General features: G+C 43.3%; 1 protein-coding gene across 1 annotated transcript; it reads right to left on the bottom strand.

The window, feature by feature from the left end:
* Positions 1–26689, bottom strand: LOC134672259 (RING finger and CHY zinc finger domain-containing protein 1; the record flags this gene model as incomplete). Its single annotated transcript, XM_063530156.1, has 7 exons — positions 26390–26689; positions 24021–24182; positions 13874–14032; positions 12179–12361; positions 11708–11803; positions 11346–11431; positions 1–133 (listed from the first exon to the last, which is right to left on the bottom strand). Coding segments are annotated over exons 1-7 (930 nt in total), but the record flags the coding sequence as incomplete, so codon positions are not given.
* Between the last annotated feature and the right edge of the window lie 623 nt (positions 26690–27312).

The raw sequence follows: 27312 nt of genomic DNA, 5'->3' as shown, positions 1-27312 counted from the left end.
CGGCGGGGGGCCGGAGCCCGACGGCGCGGGCGCGGGCGGGGGCGCAGGTACCGCAGCAGGCGCCTGCGCGGACGACGAGCCGCTCCGGCTCGATGACGTCGACGAGTCGCCAGACTCCGCGCTCGTTGATTCTCTGAGAAAATTACTACCGTCAATTCAATAGTAGGATGGAAAGTGGATCTTAATCTAGCTCACGAGATACCCGACCATAAATACGTATTTTCTACTCGTCGACTATAATTCTTGAATTAAGATTTCTTATACCAAACTTCAATTGGGTATTTTTAATGTATGGGCTTCCAACTCAACTATAATATTCATATCGATACAGTTTAGTCAACTATAATGAAATTGACCAATCACAGCTCGCCGCGATCAAGAGGACGAAACAAAACCATAGCTCAAATTCATTATTTATTTTAGGTTGTATAGTAGAAACAATTGGTTCATAAGTCAGAAACTCGCATGTGACACCCTTAATATAGCAACATCCATAGACTACGAAAACCACTTAGTGTTGCTTGTTAGTCTCCATAAGCTACGGTGGCCAAAAACGAGAAAACAACTGTCTAAAAATTTAATTTATCGCTACACAAGTACCAGGGCCTCATGAGTTACGAGGTGTCGTTGACCAACGCGCCGGGCGCGGCGGCCGGGGCGCGTAGTATGAATAAGGTATCGCGGCTGCTCGCGTACCATCTGCATACTTTTGGTTTGATTTGTTTGTTTGTATGATTCTACTAGTTTAAAGTATTATTTTTGTTGACTCATAGAAAAAGTATTGTATACAATAGTGTCAATAGTGATATAATCAAGCTTTTCAATCTCGTACCTGAATTAGGCAACTCAGCAAGCTTCGTTGCCTAAACACGGTACTCGACTGAAAAGCTCTCTATTATATCACGATTGTATAAAATACTATTTCCTACTCGTCGACTATAATTCTTAAATTAAGATTTCTTCTACCAAACTTCAATTGGGTATTTTTAATGTATGGGCTCCCAACTCAACTATAATATTCATTACGATACAGTTTAGTCAACTATAATGAAATTGACCAATCACAGCTCTCCGCGATCAACAGGACGAAACAAAAGCAAAGCTCAAATTAATTATTTATTTTAGGTTGTATTGTAGAAACATTGGTTCATAAGTCAGAAACGCGCATGTGACACCCTTAAAATAGCAACATCCATAAACTACGAAAACCACTTAGGGCGGGTTGCACCATGCCCATTTGATGTGCTGATCAAGGCTAAAGATGGCGCTAACGAACGCTAACTGCATATTTGGGTTGCACCACGCCTAACGTCTGTTATAAAGTTACGCTGCCCTTAACCGGTCGTAGACCACTGGTTAACGATTTTACCATTTGATAAAAATGGCGGCACTTTATTGAACTTGTCCGTATTTCATGAATTTATATTTGATTTTTCAATAATTTTAGTAAATATGTTATTTAAATTATTAAAAACATGTTAATAACAATAAAATGTGGAGTTTCTAAACGCAAATACGTGTGACAGTTGACATGAATGGCTCTAAAGTCATTATAGTTGGGAGACGATCCGTCTTTCATAAATACATTATTTTATTTATAGTTTAAAAGAAATGTGCGTGTTTTAAGTCTAAATCGTGAACAGAATGAGTTTAAGTTGAAGATAAGACTAGATTGATGCTATCACAGCTTAACAAATAAAACGCAACGGCATGTAATGAACGCTAAGTACCTACTTGTCGGCAGACTGGGCATTAAAATGAATTTAAAATGCCCTCTGTTTATTGGAATCAAGATAAAAGTGATAAATCCTATGGAAATATTGGCGAACTATTAACTATGATTCTCAAAAACTGTGAGATGGCAACTATATTGGAGCATGATGGTTCCAAAGTTAACCTGTGAAAAAATCGGAACCCGCAACAAAAACAGAAGTGAAATATATTTAAAACTATAAACGTAAATAAAAAAAAGATGCGAAATATTGAAATCTAGTATTTTAGTGTGAAGAAAATGTATTGGAGCAACTACAGACTAGTTCGGCCGAATAGGTTAGGTACCTATAAGTTAGAAAAATGTGTGATGCAAAAATGATTATACTGTTTCAGTTATTACCTACTTATTTGTGTTTTATTTGTTTTTACAACATATATTATTCACAAGCCTATGAAACAATAACAATGCTCTCTGCAAGTACTTCATTAGAAATCATTTTATTTCTGAAGCTATATAGGTATCTGAATACATGAAACAAATTTTAAAACAACTTGTTTCATACTATGACTTTACCTAATATTTATTATTACTACCTAATAAATCATTTAATTACAAAAGCAAAGTGATTTTGATCATGTGTGCTGCTTTTAGATGAAAGATATCTACAGTGTACAATGGTTGTAGTCTATTGCAAAATATACCAGAGCGCTAAGATCTTACAATAGCTACATAGTCATGATTTTATTATTTTATTTCTAAGAATAACAAGTAACGGTTAGGTAGATGTATGCATAATCGCTGTCGCGAACGACTATGCGTAGGAGAGTGGCGTCACTGCGTAGGAGTAAATGTTGCTGGGTGCAGGCAAGGGAGCACTGCTGACCACCCTAATTTTATTTCTTCCCATTTAATCAAATAGTGTATGGAGAATTTAAAGAAAAACAAACAAACTACCAAAACCAACACCGCGCAAGCGGCGAAGCGACCCGTCAGGGTAGAAGAATGTGAGGGCGGGAGATCAGCTGGTGGACCCCCGACCGTAGCACGGGAGGGGGAAAAACCAGAGGATGGACCCCCAAACATTGAAGAGGGTGGAACTCTGAGCTCCGACGAGGAGACCGGAGGAGCACGACGAGAAGCAAGGGAGGGTACTCCAGATGTCCTACAGCTGGGGGGCCTCACGCTGCAAGAAGAGGAGCTGCTGCGTTCGCCAAAGGGAAGGGAAACCGAAAGGGAAGCTACACCGGTGGTGAACGAGCCGTTCCACAAGTATGAGTCCAAGGCGCAGAAGAGGAAAGCCAAGGAACTAAGGAGAAAGGCTGCCATTGCTGGGGAAAGGGGTGGCGTTCCAGGGGGTAACACCAAAGGGGATGCCAAACCTGGCCCGAGCAAACGTGGCCTGAAGATGAAAAGGCAGAGTACTGATGAGGGTCGCTCGGAGCGTCCTCCGGCGAAGCGCCAGAATCAAGGCAAGGCTGCTGCAGAGGGACCACGGAACGTCGCGAAGGCGAACCGTGGTCTGGCTGTGGCGGTGTGTCGCGAGGATGGCGTTTCGGTGGACGAGGCTCTAGCGAAGCTCATCAGGAAGAAGCTTACGCAGCTGATCGAGGTGGTCGTCCTCAAGGTTGTAAGGGGGGAGCCTGGCTTAGTAGCACCTAGATTCGCTACGTCGGGGTTGGTGTCGGAAGGATTCTTCCTTGTGACACCAAAATCGACGGAGTCGAGGGAGTGGCTGCTAAGTCAGGACTTCGGAGAGCTGGACGGGCACAAGATCAGCGTGCGTAAGCTGGAGCAGACCAGGGTGCAGGTCTGGGTTCCGGGCGATGCGGAGACGGAGTATGTAAAGGAGTTCCTTTACGCTCAGAACCCGGATCGACCGGAGCTCAGGATCCTGGAATGGAAGGCGGCTGGAAGGGACGCTTTGGAGCTAGGAACCCGACTAACCTTCTTGGTTCCGGAAGGAGTTGAGGAGAACTGGGGTGAGGAGAAGACCAAAGTGCTGGACTTCTCAGCTACCAGCGTAAGAGTTAGGATCTTGAGGGCAAACACAAATCAACAACCCTCAGAACCTAAAAACGAAGAACCCGAGCTGAAGCAGGAGAGTGCTGTACCGGGCGATATCCATACGGAGGGGACGGAGAGTATGGATGTCGTCGACGGAAGTGAACTCTCCGGGTAGCAGCTAGGGGACAGCGACACTATACACCAAACAACACAATGAACACACAAAGAACACTACACAAACACCAACACACAAAAACACACATAAACATATGCCAAGTAAACCTCCAACACTGCAAGGATGCAATGTCCGAGCTAGGACAATTCGTTAGGAGGGCCGAAGTTGATATAGCACTGCTGCAAGAACCTTATGCATGGAAGAATCAGGTGGCAGGCCTGGGACATCTGGGGGGTGCTCTCCACTACGAAGGGAATGGTGAGCTGCCTCCAAGAGCATGCATATATGTGAGCAATGATATAAGAAACATGGGTTGTGTCATGACCATATGTTACAGAGACCTTGTGGTGGTGGAGACACACTTCACGACGAAAGAAGGGAGAAGATACAAGGTGGCGCTGGCGTCCTGTTACATGCCGGGCGACGGAGCGGCACCGACAAAAGAACTAGAAGAAACGGTACTTAGGTACACAGGTAAGGGAATACCCCTGATTGTTGGTGGCGATGCTAACGCACATCACGAGGTGTGGGGTAGCACCGACACCAATGACAGGGGAGAATCATTAATAGAATTTATAATTAGCAACGACCTAGAAATTATGAACACAGGTAACACACCAACGTTTGTAACGAGGGCAAGGAGAGAAGTGCTTGATATCACTATAGTAACGAAAGAGATGGGCGACAAGGTTAAGAGCTGGAGGGTGGATGAGGGGGATAGCATGTCTGACCACCGCAGGATACTCTACAGCATCGAGTGTCGCTTAGAAAAGATGAAGGTAAGAAATCCACGTAAAACAGACTGGATGAAGTACGAAGAGGAGCTAAGGGAAGCAACTGCTTCGGGAGTCAGGTATGAGAATGTGAATGACCTAGAACATGGGGCACTCAGACTGAATGAGATCATAATAGGAGCATACCACAAGGCATGCCCGGAGAAACTGGTGCAAACAGGGAAAGGGCAACCTTGGTGGAATAGAGAAATGCAGAAGGTAAGGAAAAAGGTGCGCCGGGCAATGAGATTAGCAACCAAAAGGGATGACTCTCAGAGCTGGGACGCGTACAGAGAGATCAGGAACAAATACACCAGACTGAGAGAGAAAGCTAGACTAGAGGGCTGGAGGAGGTTTACGGGAGACATAAACAGCTATTCAGAGGGGGCGCGAGTGGTAAAACTGCTAGCAGGAGACCGAGCGTGCCAACTGGGTAGTTTGAGAATAAATGGAGACCTGGTTACGGAACCGGAAGAGATATTAAGCGTCATGCTGAAATCACATTTTCCGAACTGTGTAGAGGTGACAGAAATAAGTAAACAGGAAGGGCAGGAGGAGTCCGACTGGGCGGCGGCATTGGAGGTGGTGGAGGAGGAGAGGGTTGAATGGGCGATCAACTCCTTTGCGTCCTTCAAGGCTGCGGGCCCTGACGGAATCCTACCGGCACTACTGCAGAAAGGATATAGATACATAAAGGAGAATCTGGTGGAATTATACAGGGCAAGTATAGCCCTAAGCTATATTCCAAGGGTATGGAGAGAGGTAAGGGCGGTCTTCCTGCCTAAACCGGGGAAGAAATCGTACCAAGAGGCGAAATCATTTAGAAGCATAAGTCTGTCGTCGTTTGTGCTAAAGGCTTTAGAGAAGGTAATAGATAAGCACATAAGAGAGAAAGTGGAAAGCAGCGGATGCCCCCTACACGGGAATCAGCACGCTTACATGGCAGGAAAATCAACGGAGACAGCCCTACACAACCTAACGGTAAGGGTGGAAAGAGCATTAGACACAAAACAATATGCACTAGGCTGCTTCTTCGACGTAGAGGGGGCCTTTGATAAGGCTACTTTCGACGCCGTAGAAGAAAGCCTGAGGAGAGAGGGCATCCGACCGACAATAGCAAAATGGATAGGAAAAATGCTAAAAGGCAGATCCATAACGGCGGAGCTAGGAGGAGTATCAAAGAAGATTAGTCCAAGAAGAGGCTTCCCACAAGGGGGATGTCTGTCCCCCCTGATGTGGTGCCTACTTCTTGACTCAATGGTGAAGGAGCTCAACAGAGGGGGTATGTATATGCAGGCCTACTCTGATGACGGAGTGCTACTAGTGAGAGGGGCGGTTCTTAGCGTCATAAGAGATATAATGGCAAAAGGCCTCAGACAGGTACTGAGGTGGTGTAGAGAGAGAGGACTGGATCTCAATCCGTCGAAAACAAAGCTAGTGCTATTCACTAATAAGAGAATAAAGGAGATGAGACCCTTAGAGATACAAGGCATAGAAATAGAAATGGTGAACGAGCTGAAATATCTGGGAGTGACTCTAGACAGTACACTCAGATACAAAACTCACATCAAAGAACAGACGGCAAAAGCCATAAGAACACTGTGTCAATGCAAAAGGGCAGTGGGGAAGAACTGGGGACTGAAGCCAGGTATGATCCACTGGATCTACAAGGCGGTGATACTTCCCAGGGTGCTATACGGGGCAGTGATATGGTGGCACAGGGCCCGTATTAAAGAATACCAAAAAGACCTAACCAAAGTACAGAGATTAGCGTGCCTCATGATGACAGGGGCCATGAGAACGACCCCGACACATGCATTGGAGGTAATGCTAGGCCTGAAGCCACTCTGGATAGAGGTAGAGAAAAGAGCCACCGAACAGTGGTATAGAATGAAAGCATGCAAGGAATGGAGAGGAAGCTGTGTGGACAAGAGACACGCGCTGATACAAAAAGAGGCGCTATCAAAATTTGAGATGCTGATGGCCAATAACGACCTTATAAAAAGGCAGGAGATATTTGACAAGAAGTACAGGATACATATAGGAGAGAGAGACAACTGGAAGGTAGAAGTCAGTCACCCGACGACTATCTGTTTTACGGATGGCTCTAGAAGAAGCTCAACGAAACTAGCAGGAGCAGGCATAGTAATCCCTAAACTGGGAGAGAAGGTATCAATACCGTTGGGTAGGTATGCTAGCGTATTTCAAGCAGAGGTATGTGCAATAGCGCGCTGTGCACACATAATTAAAGAGAGTGTGCAGCAAGAAGGTGCTGTTGTAATATATACCGATAGCCAAGCAGCACTGAAGGCACTAAAGAAAACATCGGTTACCTCCTCCCTTGTGAGAGAATGTCGGGAGGAGCTCAACTCGATAGGCAAACGAAGAAGCGTCACGGTGGCATGGGTACCAGGACACCAAGGAGTGACGGGTAACGAGAAAGCGGACGAGATGGCAAGGATGGGGGCGGAAACGGAACACATTGGTCCGGAACCGGCTCTACCTATGTCAGCGGACGTCACGAAGGGAGTCATAGAGAAGGTAAAAGAGATGGAAGCACAAAGAGAATGGGAAGAAGAAACTGGATGTAGACAGTCGAAGATGATGATCAAAGGCATAGATCACAGGAGAACCAGGTATCTTCTGAAACTAGGTAAGAGCAGTCTGAGACTTCTGACAGGTATCATTACAGGTCATAACACTCTCAATAGACACCTTAAGATAATGGAGATAAGCAGAGATGCCTCCTGTCCACACTGTGGTAAGGAGGAGACTAGCTTACACCTACTAGCGGAATGTATTATGTATGCGGCACCGCGATATAATACATTCGGCAAAGACACACTAAAAGAGAACGAACTAAAGGACGTCGAACTCAAAGATGTCCTTCTGTTCTGCAGGAAAACAAGAAGATTTGAGGAGAATGGTGAGGGAATGCCGCCGGGACAGTAACCTGAAGCTCCGACTCCAGGGAATCGGGCTGAATGAACGCGGCACGCGATCGACAGCCCGCCTGCTTCCGGCCAGGCGTCCCTACACTACATCTACATCTACATCTAGGTAGATGTAGCAATTAAGCTCCACAAAACTATATAGTTTGACTGCGGAAGTTCAGAGGCAGGTATCAGTCTTATTTCTTATCTTAAATTATTCTAGAAACATGGAATATACTCACATGAGATAAGTTGAGTAGGTTGTTAGGTTTGACCTAGGCAAACAACTTCTCTATCTACACACTACAAGCATGTCTACTTACTTACAAATTAAATAGAATATGACTTACCTGCATGTATGACTTTTGTAAGTTACATATAAATCAAATGAATATAATACACTGTAACAAATGTACCTATGTATTCCAGGCTATGTTGATATAAGTACTACAGTCAAGTGTAAGAATATGGGTGTCTCTGTAGGTACATCAGGTAGGTCACTGTAGGTGTCTTGCTTAGTAATGTTCCAAAGTTCTTGATTTGCTAATAGTAGAGCTATAGGGACATATTTTTGGGTGGGATGTATGCACCAATATTTTTCACTTGGCTATACAATTCCCTAAATGTAACACAAAATACCTAACCTACCTCAATAGCTCTTAAGCTCTGAGTTCAGTCACAAGAAAAGCCCCTTTATGTTATACATATTTATTTTATTTAGTTTATCATCCTCATGTCAGAAACTTTGCTATAGGCCATGCATGTTTACATATATTAATTATCTACACCTCAAGAAAAAAGATATTTATAGTTGGAAATAAGCAATTCATGTTACCAGTATGACTGAAAAAATAAGTCCTTATGATTGCAAAATAAGTGCAATTTGTTGATATACTGTCAACCCTCTCCGGATAACCTTTTACTTCTATTAGTTAATTTGTTATCAAAAAGGATATCATATAATAATAAAGTAGCATAGCAGCAAGGGCCAAATGCAGAAGGCGGTGATCTTGGACACGGCGCAGATAGTCTGCCGGTTCCTCGCTGTGGCCCTGACCACCGGCAGCTTGGGCCTTGCTCTGCTGCCGGCGGCACCATAGGTTAGGTTTTTTATAATGTGTTAAATAATAATGGAAATAAGAATATTTATAATACTTTATTTTTAATTACACAACAAGTTTCTTCCAGTTACTTTAAACCACAAAAATTTCGTTGTGCTTATGCATTTGACATTCATATTGTTGAATTGATTCACTTGTAGGTACATTCCTTTCATCATGTATTAAAATCAATCCTGAAAAGAAAACAACATTATGTTATTATATGTAAAAATATTTTGTATTTCTCTTTGACTACCAGTAAAAAGAATATGCTTAGAACAAGCGGCTTTAAATTAATGTACAAAAGTAACTTGAATGTTATACTACTAATTAGCAGTTAGGTATGCACAATTATGTCAAATATGTTTTTGCCAATTGAGCCTGAAAAGAAAGGTATTAACTGCTTCAAAGCCAGGTCACAGCTTAAAGGTAAAGGCATACTGGCACAGTAAAGGTAAAGCCTTGTGCATACGGTTCTAAAAGTAGTAAGGGATAAGTACTAATAAGATAACTTACCATGCCATGTAGCTCGTTGTCTGATTTCGGCTAGAGCTTAGTTAGTTTTGCCGGGCATTTTCCGCAAATCGACAAACACTGCCTATTTTGCGAGAAACGAGGTAGCCCTACTTTAACCACCCCAGCTCCTTCACGAAACCTAGCAAGGTCTTTAGGTTGATAACTGCCTCCTTCAGTGTGGCTATAGCTTGGAAAGCACTTGGACTTTTAATAATCGTCAGAAATTTCACTTTAAAGTGCCTTGTCGGAAGCCAGTGTTGCTCGAAGCGTGAAGCCCGTGATGATACATTATTTTTCTGATAATATTCAGGAATGGCTTATATTGTTGAATAATTAGATATGAAATCTGCAAAGAAAGTTTAGTTCGCGCCTACAAAACTATTCTCGTTGAGAATTTTGACAATTCAATTTGGCATTTGTGACTGGGTTGCTATATAAAATAAACATTCTACCATAATTTTTTTGGTAGGAATGCGTTCATAATGCGGCAATACGATTAGCGATTAGTAATTTTAACGTCCTGTTATTTTATAGGTGGTGCAACGCATTTTATTTAGCAATCGTTAAGACCCCCACGTCAGCGTTAAAATTTAGCGAACCGTGCTTACGTTAGCAGGTGGTTTGGTGCAACCCACCCTTAGTGTTGCTTGTTAGTCTCCATAGGCTACGGTGGCCAAAATCGAGAATAGTACATTATTGTCGAGGCTCGGAAGTAGCTACTTGCAGGCTGAGGATTCGTTTTAAACGGACGACCTTGGGAGTCCGTTTAATTGAATCCGAAGCCAGCAAGTAGCCTTCCAGCCGAGTCATATATAGTGCTTTTCTCAAAAATGGTGCAAGAAATATAAATATCATAGAAATATTTTACAAAACCAACGTTCTTACGTATATATTTTCACAGAAAAAAGTCCTTGCCGCCTTTTTGTTTTTTTAATAAAAAAATAGAAGTGTATTTTTCTGCCGAAAATACGCCAACCTATTTGAGACAACTAAATAGTCGCGGTACTAATCATCTGTTTGGCTGTTTAATGGGCCTGTGCCTTCATTTAATATGGCCATATCAAATTTTAAAAAGTTTGGAACTCGACAAATAATGGAATTTGTATGCAACATTGCGGTCCCAAAAGCGAGACTGCAATGTTTTTAACTTTTTTAATTTTTGAGTGACCATAAACTACGCGCTTCGCGACCTATTTTTTAGACGGCAAAGTCGACCTTGCCGTCCATTTTTGAGAAAAAAAAAACTGTCTAAAAATTTAATTTAGCGCGGAGCAAGTACCAGGGCATCATGAGTTACGAGAAGGTGTCGTTGACCAACGCGTCGGGCGCGGCGGCGGGGGCGCGTACCAGTATGAAGGTATCGCGGTTGCTTGCGTATCTTAGCTGTGTATACTTTTGGTTTGGTTTGTTTGTATGATTCTACTAGTTTAAAGTATTATTTTTGTTGGCTCGTAGAAAAAGTATTGTATACAATAGTGATATAATCAAGCTTTTCAATCTCGTACCTGACTTAGGCAACTCAGCAAGCTTCGTTGCCTAAACACGGTACTCGACTGAAAAGCTCTCTATTATATCACGATTGTATAAAATACTATTTCACTATATTTAATAGTTATTTGTTTTACGAGGGGGCAAAGTTGTTGTTTAACCGCTCGTGCGAGCGAAAGATTCCAAAATCAAACCGACTCAAATTCAAATGAATGTTATTAAATATTTATCATCCAAAATCATCATTTATAAGTCAATTCTACCGGCAAACATAAGATAACAACTCAAAATTTGCATTTGATTACTTTGCCTCACATGTTAATTACTGATAGCAAAATACAACTTTACTATCCGTTTTTAAAGTAAAAAATGAGTCTTTCCTAGCTGGTGTGATGAAAAATAAATTGCACACCATGCATGAAATAAAGCACACGTATTGTTAAAAAATATACGTATCAATTATTTATCTATTTAATAAATCGAATAGTAATACAAAAAGTAAGTTGACCGTGACATCGCTATGTAATGTTTCATATATTCCACATTAACAAATCATGTTGACAGTTCTAAAAAAACTGAATTAACTGATAGGAGAATACCCTATTACACAAGTTAAGTAAAAGCTTGTAAAAATAGACTCACTTATGAAACCCGTTGGTCTGACACGTGTTGTAGGCCCCGCAATGTTGACACTTCAGCCCCACCACGTGAAATTTCACCGTCGACAGCTGAAAAATTAATCACATTACGTTTACTCTACCGATCACATTTCTCATAATTTTATGTGCAGAAACAAATACTATATTTAAGAAAGTTTTCTTTCTCTATTCAATTTTTGTTTTTTTTTCATAATTGCTGTGCTATTGGGGTCGTCAAGCTCTATAGTTAGTGTTACCGGACCAATGGAACTCTGCAATGCATGCAAACTCGGATTTATGCCTAGGCGTCACGCACCTTACAAGGTGCAAAAACGATGACTCACAAATTTATATTCACATACGCACCTTATGGCAATCTTTACAAAGTATAGTGGCCTTGTAGTCCGCATACTCGGGCGGCATGGGCGTCGCCGCCACCTCCGAGTCCAAATAACTCCATAACTGTAAATATTAAATCAATTGATAGAATACCCGTTATTGAACAATATTAATTTCAATTGGGTTACATTTTTTTACGTTGACTTGTTGAACAAAACAGATAAAATTATGATGCAGCTTGTACAAAACAAATAATATAATTGTGGTCGGATTATCTAAGTTTTGTGCTTCGGCATTTCTCCATTTTTAGGAGGACAAGTTGGAAACGCGGCCTAAAACGAGGCCTATATCCAGCAGTGGACGTCAGTGGCTGATAGGTAGGTTGGAAACAAAATGACATGTAACATGTAATACATTGCTGCGTTATCTTCAGGCTAGGCTGTGCCCACAGTCGGGAATATATGTGTGTGTGTGTGTGTGTGTTTGTGTGTGACTCACGTTGGTCATGTCGATCATGCTGGTCTGGCACGTGGGGCAGGCGTAGTGTCCCGAGTGTAGGAGCTGCTCGAAGCAGGGCCGGTGCAGCAGGTGTCCGCAGTCGGGGATGTGGCACGGGATACGGGACGTGTGGATGTCCTCGAGGCACACGGGGCAGTTGGACCGGGACACATTCTCTACGCACTGGAAATATAAGTTTATTGTCAAAAAAATATTCGGACGGAAAAATAACCTGTATCTAAACAAGCAAGCAAGCAACAAGCAAGTCTTAGTATGGGAACTGGCGGGTCAAACGTAGGAAGGTCAGTAACCTTCAACCCTTGCAAAGTTCAGCTTTTGCGCCGTTCGTCTGTAATATTTGACTGAGCTCCGTGTAGGTCCGGAATCATGCCAAAATCATAACGATTTTAAACCTATAAATTGTATCTGTATATACATCTGTATAGACATCTGTATGTCTATTAGATATGAGCGCCGCGCCGGCGCGCTGCCGCCGCCGACAAAATTTACGCGCCGCCGCCGCCGACGCTGCGCTATCGGCGTGGCATCGACGTGACCTTGTTAGATACTACTACTTTCAGAATCAGATAATATATATTTTATCTAGTTTAGATCTTTAACGGCGCCAGTCTGAATAGCATATAGACATTCAAAAGGTATTTTAGGTCCATATAATTCTAAAATATCGATGGTAAATTCAAACTTTTCTGTTTGGTAACCGCGCTACTAGTGTTAGAGCAACGAAATGACTAATTTTGCCAGCTGGCTAGCTCATCCGTCATTCACCGCGAATTCAATTATTGCAAGCATGGTTGAATGTCTTAAAAAGGTGTAAAAGGGGGTTAATTTCAGATATTAAGCGTTTTCACGCCCAAAGGTCCGGCCGTTGGCTTTGCACGGAAGGCATCGGAAACGGAATCAGGTCTAATTTTAAGCTTGGCCATTGTTCAAATTTCAAGCTTTGCTCTCTCGCAGACCAATCTTTGGCCTCGCATCGCTCGCATAGAAGTAAGCCGCTATCTGAACCTCCAAGTTTTCGGCCCTGTTTGGAGCGTAACTTTTGGTCTCGCTTTTAAAATGCTTGGTTCTTCTCCAATCTTAGCTCCACTGCAGCACGGCCTTTGGCCTTGCACGAATGCACCTACAGGAGAGCCCCAGAGGTCTTTAACACTGTGGCCACGGTCTTTATCGGCCTTCGGTCTTGCTTACACTGGACCAATTCCAAGCTCTGCCCTCTTGCAGCTTGGCCTTCGGCCTCGCACAGAAGCGCGCCGTAATCGGCACTCCGCGCATTCGGTCGTCAGCCAAGCTCACACTTGGCGTTCGATTCTAAGCTGTATGTTTACCTGCAGCTCAGCCTCTGGCCTCGGATGGGAAGGCGTCGGAATCTGGTCTTCGGTGTTAGGTGGAGCTCGGCCTTGGGCCTCACTTTTTGACATAAACCGGTTTGTTGGGTCGATATTGGTAAAATTTTGGTTTGAATTCTTTTTTCATTAATCAAAGTTGTTTCAAGGCCACGCCGTCGATTCGCCGCCGCCGCCGACCGATTTTGACCGGCGCGCCGCCGCCGGCTAAATGCCTATCGGCGCTCATATCTAATGTCTATCACATAAAAAAAAATTAACTGTAATCAACTCTGGCCCATGTGTATTCGAACCAACAATACCAACATCTTAATGCCTCGTGGAACCTTACCCTATGCCCCACTCTCTGTAGCTGCATAGGTAGACACATGTTGCACCGCTCGCAGTGGAAGAAGCGGTCCCGGCCGCCGACCCGGCAGATGCCGCAGCCCTCACAGTGGTACTGGCGCTTGTCTTCGTCGTCGAACAGGTTGCATATGAGGCATGTGTACTGAAACATACAATGTTTAGTATAATGTATTGCTACAAAAATGAGAAAATGTGGAATTATGGATTAAAAAAATATATATATGTGTTGTGGTCAGATCATATTACAATTATTAAAATGCCATTTCATAGTTGATAACATCATGTTAGGTTAGGCTGGACTTTTTCATGATGAGCCAACTCATAATTTCATGATATGATTGCCACATCATGAAATTATCAATTCTAAGATCTGATCACGACGTAAGTAAAGTATATAAAAACTGGCTGCAAGGGGTGCCTGTTTCTTGGGTAATTTTTTTTTTATTTTTTATTATGAATGGGCTTACTCATGGCCACAAACTATCCGAGGCGTAGACGTGGCCTACGATGGAGCGAGCTCGCCCAGAAGGTGCCTGTTCACTCTTGATTTGAAGGTTGCCGGGTTATAAGAACACGGAAATATAGACGCCGGCAGGGAATTCCATTCCTTGGCAGTGCGCATAAGGAAAGTAGAAGCAAAGCGCTTCGTGCGAATTCGCCAGTAACTGGCCACTGTTAGTAATTGGCCACCAAATAAATTCTATTCACCTATAAACAGAATTCATTTTAGTATAAGGTTTCAATAACTGGCCAGCCTTCAATAACTAGCCGCCTTATAGTGTAGTAAACGAAGCAAGTTGTTGTATGGAGACCCATGCATTAATTTCTCAGTCGATGAAATTTTGCTTGGTTATTGTATAGTATGAGCCGAAACTAACATATAAATATCCAAAAAAGAAAACCACTCCTAAGTTAGGTATTTATACGTAAAAGTACAAATCTGTTTATATATTGAACCGAGTAATTCCTCCGTATTCCACTACTGCGTAGAAAATCAGCTGGCGGTTATAAATACCTGGTTTGAAAATCACCCAAGGAGATTGTATACTTGGACTTCTCCACAGGGGCATAGAAATCAGATTGATTTCATAGCGATAAAATCAAGGTGGCGATCATCAGTCACCAATGCCAAAGCACTCCCTGGTGCTGACTGCGGCAGTGATCACCAACTCCTAATAGCTGACTTCAGACTTCGCTTGAAGAGTACTCGGAAGAAACCTCAAAAGACCATGGTATTGACTAAACCAGCTCTAGACCACTTTCACGACGCAATTGACCCTAAGATCAAATCACAGGAATGGGACCCTTTTGACTCCAGTGATGCGGAATGGAATACCCTTAAGAAACTCATTTTGGATACCGCAAAAGAGAGTAGGGATCTGTTCAAAGCCGTGACATGCAAGGAAGAGTGGATTAGCAAAGAATCGTGGGAGTTGATGGAGGAGAGGAGGATGCTAAAGTGTGAGGGACTAAATACTGAACTGAAGATCAGCCGATATAACCAATTGCATGCTGAAGTTCAAAGATCCACACGTAGGGACAGAGACCAACACATCAACAACATCTGCAATGACATCGAGAGGCACGCTGACAAAGCACAAACACGAGACCTATTCTTAAAAGTGAAACAACTGTCTGGCACATTCAAACCAAAGAGTTGGATAGTAGACGACAGTAGAGGTAACACCTTGACAGAGCTTGATGAAGTTTTAGACAGATGGAGAACCTATTGTTACGAACTGTACCGGGATGAAGAAGGACTTGGTTTGGAAAGAAGATGGGACAACCATATAAGGGAACCAGACTTGTTGCTCTCTGAAGTGCAAGATGCCATCAACAGATTGAAGCATAAGGCTGTGGGCCCTGATGGCGTATCAGCAGCAATGTTACAGCACCTGGGCTACGAGGGAACGAAGGTCATCCATCAAATATGCAATAAGATTTGGAGGACTGGCCAGTGGCCAGATGACTGGACACAGTCCGCTGTTGTACCTCTGCATAAGAAGGGTTCTACAAGGAAATGCGAAAATTACCGAACTTTGTCTCTCATGTCGCATGCAAGCAAGATACTCCTTCGCATTATAAACGCTAGGCTTTCTTTCTTCGTTGATCACCAGATACCGAGCGAACAATCCGGTTTTGTGGCTGGTAAGGGAACTCGCGAGCAAATCCTGAACGTCCGACTTCTCATTGAGAAATGTCGTGAGTTTAACAAGCCGCTGGTATTGTGCTTCATTGATTACGCTAAGGCGTTTGACTGCGTCCAGTGGAGTACGATGTTAGATGTGATGATCGAGATGGGCGTGCCTGAACACCTTACTTTTTTGGTGCAGAATTTGTACCTCGATGGTTCGAGCTTCGTGAAACTGGAAAATGAAAAGTCAAATAATTTCCATACAGAACGAGGCGTTCGTCAAGGCTGCATTCTGTCGCCGAAACTTTTTAATTTGTACGGCGAACATATTATGAGGAAGTCATTGGACGGCTGGAAAGGCGGTATCGTAGTGGGTGGACAGAGGGTCAGCAATCTGAGATACGCAGACGATACGACGATAGTGGCATCGAACGAAGAGGAGATGGCAACTCTTCTGAAGAAAATTGAGGTTGAGAGTAGTAGGCTTGGTCTTAAGATTAACCATTCCAAAACGAAAGTAATGGTGGTGTGGGCTACTTTCCCACTTACACTTATACTTACACTACACTTATCTAATATTAATACACTTATATAAAACATAATATTAATATATACACATATTTATTTACATACATTTTATACATTTATTTACATTAACACAATAATCATATACACGTTATATTTACATATCGTCCGTCAATTCTTGACGTTGCCAACAAGTCGGGTGCAATGCACACGCGCACCGCGATAGCAATCCTTTGTTCGGAGCGCCCGGTTCTGAGACCCGCTCCGTGCCGGCCGGCCATCGCCGCTCCCCGCCTCAGTCTATGCACAGTACTGACGCGAAACGCATGTCGCTTGTGACCGCTAGACGCATTACGTTCGCTATCGCTTATGCTTTTGTTGACGCTTAATTTCTATTTCTATATTTCTTCCGTACTGTTACCTTCTGTGTTTCTATCTTCCGAACTTTGGACATTCCTTCTGTGTTGTATATATTCTTGACATTATAATATTTATTGGAGAAAGTGGACGTTTGGATTACTGTGGCTGAGATACGTCACGCACCCTATCTACATCCCCATACTGGTGACCCCTGAAGAACACAGTACCAAGAGGATAACATCAGAAAACCGTACGTAGAAGTGTCGAGCAAAATAGACAAAGGAAATACCGTTATGTCGCCCATTACACAAGTACCGGCGGCAGTGCCTGTTCCCACTGCACCATCCGTCACAACTGCGCCGCTTGGTTCCACTACAACAACGACTCCGTCATCCGAAGTTTTTAGAGTCGGAGTACGACTTCCACCTTTTTGGCCAGAGGAACCCGCGATTTGGTTCTCGCAGGTTGAGGGTCAGTTCGACATAGCCGGCATCACCAATGACCTGACAAAGTTCCATTATGTCGTCAGTCAGTTAGATCGACAGTTCGCAAAGGAGGTCAGGGATATTATCACCAATCCACCGGCATCTGACAAATATGCTAAGCTGAAGAGCGAACTCATCAGTCGCCTGAGCGATACCACCGAGCGACAGATCCAGCAACTCCTGCATCATGAAGAGCTGGGAGACCGTAAGCCGTCTCAGTTCCTGCGTCACCTCCAGGCTTTGGCAGCTAAGCGTATATCGGACGACGTTTTACGCATGATGTGGACCAACAGATTACCCGCGAGCATCCAAACTGTCCTCGCAGGGCATCCAGATGCTTCATTGGACATTATCGCAGACCTTGCTGACAGGGTCCACGACATCGGCCCACGCTGCGCTTGTTCGTCGCACGTCGCTTCTGCAGGCTCCGAGCAACCTGGCTCCAGTACTGACGCCTTGGCGAGGGAGATAGCTGCGCTTAGGAGAGAGGTTCGTGCCTTGAAGATGGATCGTGAAGGAGGAAGATCGCGCTCAAGGAATCCCAGCCGCTCTAGAAGGCAGAGTCGTTCCAGCACCAGGTCCCAGTCCAGTTATAGGAAATTCCCCATCTGCTGGTACCATTCAAGACATGGCGAGAATGCTAGCAAGTGCGTACAACCCTGCGATTACAAGAAGTCGGGAAATGCCATGGGCAGTCGGTAATGGCGACTCCTGACCGCCCTGTCACATCGCGTCGCCTGTTTGTCACCGACAGAAGGTCGAAGCTGCAGTTTTTGGTCGACACCGGTAGCGACCTCTGCGTCTTCCCCAAGTCGTTACTGCACGAGCGTCGAGCACCGACGGGGTACAACCTTTCTGCAGCCAATGGGACACCCATCGAAACCTACGGTTACGCGCATCTTAACCTGGACCTTGGACTTCGACGCGACTTTCCGTGGCGTTTTGTGGTAGCTATGGTTACTAAACCGATTATAGGGGCAGATTTTCTAGTGCACTATAATTTAATTGTAGATTGTGGGGGTAAGAGGCTAGGTAGTATTGTAGATAACATCACTAGTTTATATGTTAATGCTGTTTCTGCTATTAATACTAGTGATATATTTTCTGTAAAGGTCATGAACGGCAGCGATTCCTGCTACCATCAAATATTGTCACAGGAATATCCTGAGATCACACGACCTGCTGGCATACACCGCACTATACCACACAACACACAACACCACATTCGCACCACTCCAGGTCCCCCGGTATCCTGCGCTCCGAGACGTCTTGCCCCTGACAAGCTGAAGCTGGCGAGGCAAGAGTTTGAAGGTATGTTGGCTAGCGGCACGGCACGACCATCAGAGAGCCCTTGGTCTTCACCACTGCACCTGGCGCCTAAAAAAGATAATGGGTGGCGCCCTTGTGGTGATTACCGTCAGCTCAACGCCCGTACCGTCCCTGACAAATACCCCATCAGGCATTTGCATGATTTCACCCACAGCATATCTGGTTGTAAGGTCTTTAGTACCATTGACCTCGTAAAGGCTTACAACCAGATACCTGTATGTCCGGAGGACATACCGAAGACGGCCATCACTACACCCTTCGGTATGTTCGAGTTTCCGTTTATGACATTCGGACTCCGGAACGCAGGCCAAACCTTTCAGAGGTTCGTGGACGAGCTGACACGCGGGCTGGACTTCGTCTACTGCTACTTGGACGACTTCTTAGTCTTTTCCAGAGACGAAGAGCAGCACAAACAGCACCTACGTGAAGTTTTTACCAGACTCCGAGACTACGGCATGGTAATCAACGTGTCTAAGTGCGTCTTTGGGGCTCCACAGGTAACTTTTTTAGGTTACCTGATTTCTGAGAGCGGTACCAAACCCTTAGACACGAAAGTCCAAGCCATACGTGACTTTCCACCACCCAAGGACGTCAAGCAGCTGAGGAAATTTTTGGGTATGGCCAACTTTTACAGGCGATTCCTGCCACATGCCGCTCAAATCCAAGCACCTCTCAACGCACTCCTGGGTGGAGCAGTCAAAGGTTCCAAACCCATCAACCTGACCGGCGATGCTCTGAAGGCTTTCAACGAGACCAAGGAAAGCCTATCCAACGCAGCGTTACTTGCTCATCCCGATTGTCGGGCTAAGCTGGCGTTGGTCACAGACGCATCAGACATGGCACTGGGTGCGGTACTGCAGCAGCAGCTGCAGAACCAGGTATGGCAGCCGTTGGCTTTCTTTTCTCAGAAGTTGAGTCCATCCCAGACCAAATACTCGCCGTATGATCGCGAACTGCTTGCGATCTACGAGGGTATTAAGTATTTCCGGCATATGCTAGAGGCGAGGCACTTCACGATTTATACTGACCATAAGCCGATCAGTTTTGCTTTCCATGAGAGGAAACATAACTGTTCGCCTAGGCAGTTTAGGCACTTGGACTACATATCCCAGTTCACAACCGATATAAGGCACATATCCGGCAAAGACAATGTTGTGGCCGACACCTTATCTCGGATTGAAGAACTGGCGATACCACTCGATCTTGCCGATCTAGCTAGATCTCAAGTGTCTGATCCCGAGCTTGCTGAGTACTTGGCCTCGTCATCCCTGCGCTTGGTAAGAATGCCATTCCCGGGTAGCCCTGAACCCTTGTACTGCGACGTCAGTACGCCGACTCCCCGACCATTCGTCACCAAGCAGTACCGAAAAGCCGTTTTCGACAGTCTCCACTCCTTAAGTCATCCTGGTGCCAACACAAGTGCTAAGATTGTAGCCCAGCGTTTTGTATGGCCCAGCGTAAGGAAGGACTGCCGAGACTGGGCACGAGCTTGCGTGCCATGTCAACGGTCCAAAGTGAGCCGTCATGTGTCTGCACCTCTAGGCACATTTGAACTCCCTCGGGCTCGCTTTCAGCAGGTACATATTGACCTAATCGGTCCCCTCCCTGTTTCACAAGGCTTCCGCTATTGCTTGACGGCCATAGACCGCTTTACGCGGTGGCCAGAGGTCGTACCAATAGCGGACATCACGGCAGAGACGGTGGCCAAGGCATTATTGGCTGGCTGGATATCCAGGTTTGGGTGTCCTGTAGATATTGTCACAGATCGTGGTCGACAATTTGAGTCCACACTGTTTCAATATCTATCTAAGACCATCGGCTTCCAGCATAGACGCACGACCGCGTACCATCCAGCGTGCAATGGCATTGTGGAACGCTTCCACAGGCAGCTCAAGGCCGCCATTACATGCCATGCGGACGCCAATTGGTCCGAGATATTGCCTCAAGTGCTTCTCGGCATACGCAGTGCTTTTAAAGAGGACTTACAAGCGTCCTCAGCCGAAATGCTTTACGGCGAGCCGCTGCGACTTCCAGGCGAATTTTTTGACCCAAGCTTACCCGGTACCACAGATATCACCGATTTTACCGCACGGTTACGCTCATTCGCCTCGAAGTTGAAGCCTACGCCAGTTTCACGCCACAGCAAGGACAGGATCTTTGTGTTTAAAGAGTTAGCGACAGCTGAATACGTCTTCCTCCGCGAAGACGCTTCACGCGCTCCTCTAACGCCTGTATACTCAGGCCCGCACAAAGTCCTGGAGAGGACTGATAAAGTTTTTAAACTCCTCATTAAAGGTAAACCGGTTACCGTGAGCATCGACCGATTAAAACCAGCGCATTACCTGTCCGAGGACTTGAAGCTCGCTGATCAGGGGCCGACCACACCTGCCGCACCAGAAAACATCCTGCGCGGGAGGCAGCATAGTGACCCTGGGCCAAGTCAGGCTAACGTACCTAAAACTACTCGTTCGGGAAGGCAAGTACGTTTCCCAGATTATTATCGCCCTTAACCAGGTCTCTGGGGGGGAGTGATGTGGGCTACTTTCCCACTTACACTTATACTTACACTACACTTATCTAATATTAATACACTTATATAAAACATAATATTAATATATACACATATTTATTTACATACATTTTATACATTTATTTACATTAACACAATAATCATATACACGTTATATTTACATATCGTCCGTCAATTCTTGACGTTGCCAACAAGTCGGGTGCAATGCACACGCGCACCGCGATAGCAATCCTTTGTTCGGAGCGCCCGGTTCTGAGACCCGCTCCGTGCCGGCCGGCCATCGCCGCTCCCCGCCTCAGTCTATGCACAGTACTGACGCGAAACGCATGTCGCTTGTGACCGCTAGACGCATTACGTTCGCTATCGCTTATGCTTTTGTTGACGCTTAATTTCTATTTCTATATTTCTTCCGTACTGTTACCTTCTGTGTTTCTATCTTCCGAACTTTGGACATTCCTTCTGTGTTGTATATATTCTTGACATTATAATATTTATTGGAGAAAGTGGACGTTTGGATTACTGTGGCTGAGATACGTCACGCACCCTATCTACATCCCCATAGTGGTAGACCGAGCCAATCTACTTCCCATCACCGATGCACTCAGTAAATATGAAAAAGTGAGTGAGTTTGTGTATCTCGGGTCGCTGATAACCTGTGACGGTGGCTGCACTGGCGAAATACGCCGCAGATCTGGCATGGCAAAAAGTGCAATGGCGAACCTCGACAAGATATGGAGGAACAGAAGTATTCGTCGTTCAACCAAGGTGCGCTTGACCCGATCTCTGGTATTCTCGATCTTCGTTTACGGTGCCGAGACATGGAGCTTGAAAAGTCGCGACAGGGCAAAAATTTACGCTTTTGAGATGTGGTGTTGGCGAAGGCTCCTACGCATACCCTGGACGGCTATGAGAACCAACAAGTCTATCCTAGAGGAGCTGAAGATCACCACACGGCTCTCTACAAAATGTCAAGAACGCGCACTCAGCTTCTTTGGTCATATCATGCGGTCTAAAAAGCACGACCTAGAAAGGCAAATTATCTTGGGCCAAATAGAGGGCAAGCGAGCGCGAGGAAAAGCACCCACGAGATGGTCTGATGTTGTGAAGAGAGTGGTTGGCGGCAACATGCAGTGCGTGACCCATATGGCTTATGATCGCACACTGTGGAGACGTAGCATACATGGTCGCGATCCTCAGCAATGAGGGACCGAGGAAGAAGAAGAATTCCTCCGTCCAAAATTATTTTACCAAATAACTTATTTGTATCAGTAGGTGATACTAGAAAAAAATCTAAAACTTTTGTCAAACATGAGAATATTTATTTACGATAATTCCTTTTTTGGCGCTCATTTTCATCGGAAAATTGCTCTGCCATTTTTTCCTTCTTATATGATCTTAGAATATAATTTGGCGTAGTGGGTAAGAAAATCCAAAAAAAATGCATAATACCCAAGTTTATGTATTTTAGAACTATAAAAAACTGAGAGTGGAAAATTTCTCAGCCTGATTTCTTTTTAAATGTATACTAAGTAGTCACGTATATACTTAAATCCAAAATATCCAAAAGAACTGTCATCCCTTGTACACCCCGCTCCCTATACACTGCTCCCGATATGTTTAGTTTTGAATACGCTCGTTATTTTTTTGGATGTTTTTATAGTTGAATAGAAAGAAAACTGTGAACTTAATTCAATAAATAAAATGGATAGAGAAATTGTCCACAGCGAGTAAAAAGGCAATTTCTGAAAAAAAGTATAGTTACATGGTAATTTTTTTAGATTTTCAATTTGTAATACGCTTTCCTAATGAACGAGTACGAGTTTGCGGCGCTTGCAATGGAAACGCTGGGCCCATGGTCGACTGACACAAAAAAATTCATAAAAGAAGTGTCGGTCCGGCTAATAGGTGTCTCGGGCGACCACAGAGCAGGCTCCTTCTTTGCCCAGCGTTTAAGTCTGGCGGTGCAAAGGGGCAACGCCGCCAGCATCCTTGGCACCATTCCAGAGGCAGGAGACTTTGGTGAGGTTTTTTATATTTAATTCGTGGTTTAGTTTAGTTTTAGTATAAGTTAGTCAGTAAGCTAGATTAGTTAGTAGTTTTATGTTAATATTGTAGTGAAAATTATAATTTATTAGTTATTTAGATTATTATTGTGAGATAAATGAATAAATGTAAAAGTATTTGTATGTATAAATCGGCAATAAAATGGCATTCCAGTGAAAAAATTAGACAGAGCAATTTTCCGGTCCAAGCCACGCCAAAAAATTATATTTTGTTAATATTGGTATTTCGGCGGGGATTTTTTTTTTTGATATTTCATATATTGTTGCAATACGTTACATGAACATGTCCAGAGAAGAAAGTTTAAACGGAGCAATTTTCCGTAAAAAGATATTAACGATTTAAAACTTTAGGTATTTACTTAAATACTATTATTATTATTCTTTGGAAATTTATACAATACTTTTTATTTATTGATACTTTATCATACTGTAAAGCTTTTTCTGGCTGAGGAATTACTGCGGGGTCCACTACCTTTATTTACTACACTATTATACTAAAATGAATTCTGTTTATAGGTGAATAGAATTCATTTTTAGTTCAGAGCGCCCAGTTACTGGCGAATTACCCTATTTAGTGACAAACATTTATAGACAACACCAATAATTTAAGGAAACAAACACGTAATTTTTCGTTCCAATCATCATGTCGACATTTTCCGATTGGCGTTTTTTCGATCAGTTAAGTAGGCCTACGGTTGCATTACCTTCCCGAAGCGCACGCCGCAGCTCACGCACTCGGCCTGCACCGCCTGCCGGGTATCGCATTCTGTACATATCAGCTCGGTGACGCTTTTTCGGTTGAAGTAGTGTTGCTCATTCTCGTCGTGGCAGTAGCGGCACATGTATAGCTTGTTGCAGCATGGCGTCTGAAACAATACAATACAGCAGGGGATAATAGCTTTTGGAGGAACAATAGTGTTCAAGTCACACAAAAGATTTACACTTGTGCTCTAATACAGGGGTCTTCAAACCCCGGCCCGCGGGGCAAATCCAGCCCGCGAAGCGTTCGAATCTGGCCCGCCGACAGCGTTCCAATCCGGGAGACAAGCTCCAGGCAGCCCTAACAGCAGCAACCAGATACACCGAGGGGTGGGGTATCGGCGCCAACGGTGGCCCGCGCGAAAGTTTCTGAGGCGCAATATGGCCCTCAGGTAGTAAAGTTTGGAGACCCGTGCTCTAATAGACCACTGCAAACCACATTTACGAGATTTCTACTCAAAAGTTTGCGATTGCTGCAATACAATACTCTTTATTACGCTCCTCTATAAGAGAAAACATTATATGTTCAGAACATAGCAATATAAATAGATATTAACAACAATTTTATTGCTAAACCAAAACTGCACACTGCCTGGAGTTCAGTACTTTTTTTTTAATTTATAGTTCGTTTTTTTAGCATTAGAAAGAACTTGGAAGAAGTTAACGATCCTGATGTCTCTTTTAATTGAAAAACGCTTTTTAAAAATCAATAACTATTACTTATGAAAGCAGAATAATATAAATGATCGTATTAGATTCATAAATGTTACATATTTGCCGTAACTTATTTTTAAAATGTGTTTTGTAATTAAAAGCTACATCAAGATTATTTACCTTATTTCTAATGCTAAAAAAACCGGGCAAGTGCGAGTCGGACTTGCGCACGAAGGGTTCCGTACCATAATGCTAAAAAAAAAAACAAAAATAAGCAAAAAAAAAAACAGTCACCCATCCAAGTACTGACCACTCCCGACGTTGCTTAACTTTGGTCAAAAATCACGTTTGTTGTATGGGAGCCCCATTTAAATCTTTATTTTATTCTGTTTTTAGTATTTGTTGTTATAGCGGCAACAGAAATACATCATCTGTGAAAATTTCAACTGTCTAGCTATCACGGTTCGTGAGATACAGCCTGGTGACAGACGGACGGAGGGACGGACGGACAGCGAAGTCTTAGTAATAGGGTCCTGTTTTACCCTTTGGGTATGGAAGCCTAAAAAACGAACTATAGCTAAGTTGACTCTGCAGCGTCATGTATAACAAGCAATTCCCAATAATAAATTGGTTAATGGTAGGGTTGGTAGGTAATGTACCAACAAGTGACAACCCAATACAACACTTATTCTAAGCTGTTAAATTACTCTATTCAAGCCATGGCCAAGGCACTAACAGCATTCATATGCTCAAATTAAAAATTAAAAATTAAAAAGTAGCACCCACATAGAGTATGAGGTATGTTTTTCTTCTTTATTTACTGGCATCTACAACAATAGACTGCTATTTACAAAGCTAATATTGAGACACTGTTGGTATCCACAGGCGGCAGAGCTGAGTTAAGGGAACTGTTTTTTTAACATGGCTAACATAACAATCTGTAGTCAATGGTTACTAATTTACTTTATTCCAAATTATATTCATATATTGCTATTTTTAAAGACTTACTCATAATAAGCGTGTACAGACTGGGGAAGACCCATGATGTAAGTGAAGATTGAGTCACACCAACTGCTTGTTATTTGATATTTGTACTCAAAAAAGCAGGCCACAAGCAGGTTTATGTTATATTAACAGTTGCTGCATACTGTTTAATGCTTAAACGGGTTTAAGGTTGGCTGAGAATAACATCCAACAATATTTTTTATACATCTTAGTTTTGATTGGAGATGAAATACCTACCTGAATAACACAGAGCTTGGGTGTTAGCAGCAAAACGACTCCTTTAAATATAATTGTAATAGAATACTTATGTAGTACCTACACAATTGATGTATGTTGGAATGAATAGAGAAACTATTAAACTGTTGACATGATAGGTAATCAATTAACCCTTGCCCCTGTGGCTGAATGCACAAGTTTCCATAGCCAATAGCGATTTATTCAAGAAAAAAAAAGAAACATTAGCTCCATAAAGCCAGCAGCGTTGCTTTGTTTTCAAAATTTGCATATCATTTTGCAAAGATCTCGTAAGTTTCTGCGCCGCTAACGTTTATATTTAGAAGCACATGACGAGAGGGTTTTGAACTTATTTTTTTATTGTTAAAGATGTATTGGAAGAAATAAGCGTCAATGTTGGTGGATATAGAAGTGAACTTACCACGAATTTCGCTCGTCGCTTGTAATGAGCGCAGCCTATGCGTTTTTCAACAGTTTGTTCAGTCGCTGCCGACGATTCGCCGTTCACTGCCTCTTCTTTGTCGTTCGACATTTCACTATTAATTTAATGCACTGAACACGAAAAACACTGTAACTTGTCTAATATTCAAACACTAAGTTTAAATTATTGCAAAATTCTAATTTAACGGGTTATTACAGTAAAATAGAATAACAAATTAACGTGACATCTGCTTGTTTTGCGTGATTGAATTGACATTTCGAATTGGACATTTTCACTCACGTCACGACGGCACCATTGTCATGTTTATATCTATGTTTACCATGAACTTATAAGATGGACTGCACTGTCACTTTTTTTGCCATAGTAAATTGAACTTTATCACCGAGCAAGAAAGTCGTTCGTACCAGACTAGAGAAAACGGTCCACTTGAGATAGCAAAGGTGGGCCGCGGTGTCTCACTCTCACATGTTGCCAATGTTAAAAATAGGCTACAAATATAATGACCACCAAAAAATACTTTGGTACCCTAAATAAAAAAATAATGCTTACCAAAAAAAATTACTGAACACCAAAAAAATAAGGCCTAAAATTACAAAAGTGCCACCGTTTTAATTACGACTGCACTTCAAATTGTATTCGAATACCAAATATATTGAATGATTACAAAAAATCATTAATGATCACCAAATCTTGAAGACCAAATTAATGCGATATTTTCACCTAAATAAACACTATGATTACCAAAAAATGTATACATATTACCAAATAAAGTAAAATGCTGCCAAAATTATTAGCCCCTCCCGCTCTACCCCCCGTACCCCGCACCGCATACCTATCTAACCTAACCTACTTTTCTAGGAGCATACTGAAATGCTACTAGAAAAGTAGGTAAGGTTTGTACT

The sequence above is a fragment of the Cydia fagiglandana genome, chromosome 16 (assembly GCF_963556715.1).
Source record: "Cydia fagiglandana chromosome 16, ilCydFagi1.1, whole genome shotgun sequence".
Taxonomy (NCBI): Eukaryota; Metazoa; Arthropoda; class Insecta; order Lepidoptera; family Tortricidae; genus Cydia; species Cydia fagiglandana.
The sequence above is the reverse complement of the archived record's forward strand: the minus strand, read 5'-3'. Positions and strand labels throughout refer to the sequence as shown.